We start from the raw sequence: 1,481 nt of genomic DNA on the forward strand, positions 1-1,481 counted from the left end.
CCCCACCCCAATCCTTCCTGCTCTTCAGGCAGCCAAAGATGCCCCCTCCCCGTTCCCTTCAAGGCTCAGTACAGCCTGCAACGCCCAGGTCTCAGCTCCTCCTGCCCCCTCAGCACGCGGCAGGGTCTCACCGGGGGCGGGAGGCAGCAGAGCGGGTAGTGCTGGCCGCTGAACATCACGGAGCATGCTGGGAGCTGCTGCGCGCTGCACCCGGGGATGTGCTGGCTCGCGTGGAGGGGGAAGCCTTGTGTCGTGACCGTGGTCACCGTGTAGGAGAGGGGGACGGGGCCCTGGTGCACCTACGGGAGAGACCCTGGCCGTCAGTTTGCTGCGCCCACACCTGTTGGGGAGCATCAGCGGCCATGCCCCCACAGCCATGCTCTGTCCCAGCTCCGAGCACAGGCAGCCAGGCTCTCAGCCCGGTGCCGGCTGGGGCTGGGGCTGCCCGGCCTCCTTGTCAGCGCAGGTAGCGACCGAGCCGGGTGCTCTTCTGCAGTGGCCTGGGCAGCACGGAGATTCAGGGCACGAGGGACCCCTGCGGGGTCTCTGTGGGGCGTCTCCAGACCGCAGCCACAGCGCTGGTCACGGCAGGGGGTCCAGCGAGAACCCAACCCCCCCCACCCCGCCCCCCACCTGCTCGTGGAGATCCACCATGAATGGGTTCTGGTGGGGCGGGTGCGCAGCCGGGTGCAGCATTCGTGGCGGCGTGCTGGCCAGGGCGTAGGCGCGGGGCTCATCTACGGAGACGGGCTGCGGCAGGGGCGGCGCCTGGGGCTGGGCGAAGGCCGGCAGCGGGTAGCTCTCATCCTGGGCCAGAAGGGTTTGCAGAGGTCGCTCGCGCCGTGCCCACTGACGCCTGGCGGGGGGGCTGAGAAACACACCAGGCATGACCCCGGGCCTGGCCGCCGGCTCCCTGCAGGACGGGGGCACGCGGGGCCAGCGTGTTCGCAGCATCCCCGTCACGGGGGCCCAGCTCTTGCACCTGGGGCCAGAGGGTGCCCTCCCCCTCCCACCGCACCGGGCCCTGAAGCGCCCCAGGGAGCGTGTGGAAGTCTCGCCCCGGGAAGGGGCAAGGAGCGCAGCCCTGCTCCCAGGGCGGGACGGGCAGGACGCAGCACAGCGGTGGCCCGCGCCCACTGCCCAGACACGAGCCTGCTGCCCGGGCGGACCCTGCCGAGCCTGGCTCGCGGGGCTCCGACGCAGGTGGCCGTACCTTCGCCGCGGGTGCTCGGGGCTGCTGCAGGGCCCCCCCGAGAATCGCCGCTGGGTGAAGGGGGCAGAGGGCAGCCGCCTATTCACCGCCAGTTCCCATGGTCGCATTGGTGACGTCGGGAGGCGAAGGGGCGCGCCGGACTTCGGGCTCCGGACGGGGCGGGACACCAGCACCTCGAGACCTGCCGGGAAGGGGAAGGGGAAGGGGTCATGGCCCGAGCCCCCGCCGCCCAGCGGAGACCCGCGCACTCCAGCCCCGGCGGCAGGGA

The 1,481-nt window shown here is 72.2% G+C and overlaps 1 protein-coding gene across 1 annotated transcript in view; it reads right to left on the reverse strand.

Moving 5' to 3' along the window:
* The window catches only part of RNF44 (ring finger protein 44), a 7,945-nt gene that overhangs the window by 4,593 nt on the left and 1,871 nt on the right, over positions 1-1,481 (reverse strand). The window contains exons 2-4 of the mRNA XM_019534750.1: positions 1,214-1,394; positions 634-868; positions 67-299 (exon numbers count right to left, since the gene is read on the reverse strand). Of these exons, the coding sequence (XP_019390295.1) occupies positions 67-299; positions 634-868; positions 1,214-1,320 (575 nt within the window). The 5' untranslated portion in view covers positions 1,321-1,394. The remainder of the gene's footprint in view (positions 1-66; positions 300-633; positions 869-1,213; positions 1,395-1,481) is intronic.

This window comes from Crocodylus porosus, unplaced genomic scaffold (assembly GCF_001723895.1).
Source record: "Crocodylus porosus isolate Cpor-Errol unplaced genomic scaffold, CroPor_comp1, whole genome shotgun sequence".
NCBI classification, from domain to species: Eukaryota; Metazoa; Chordata; order Crocodylia; family Crocodylidae; genus Crocodylus; species Crocodylus porosus.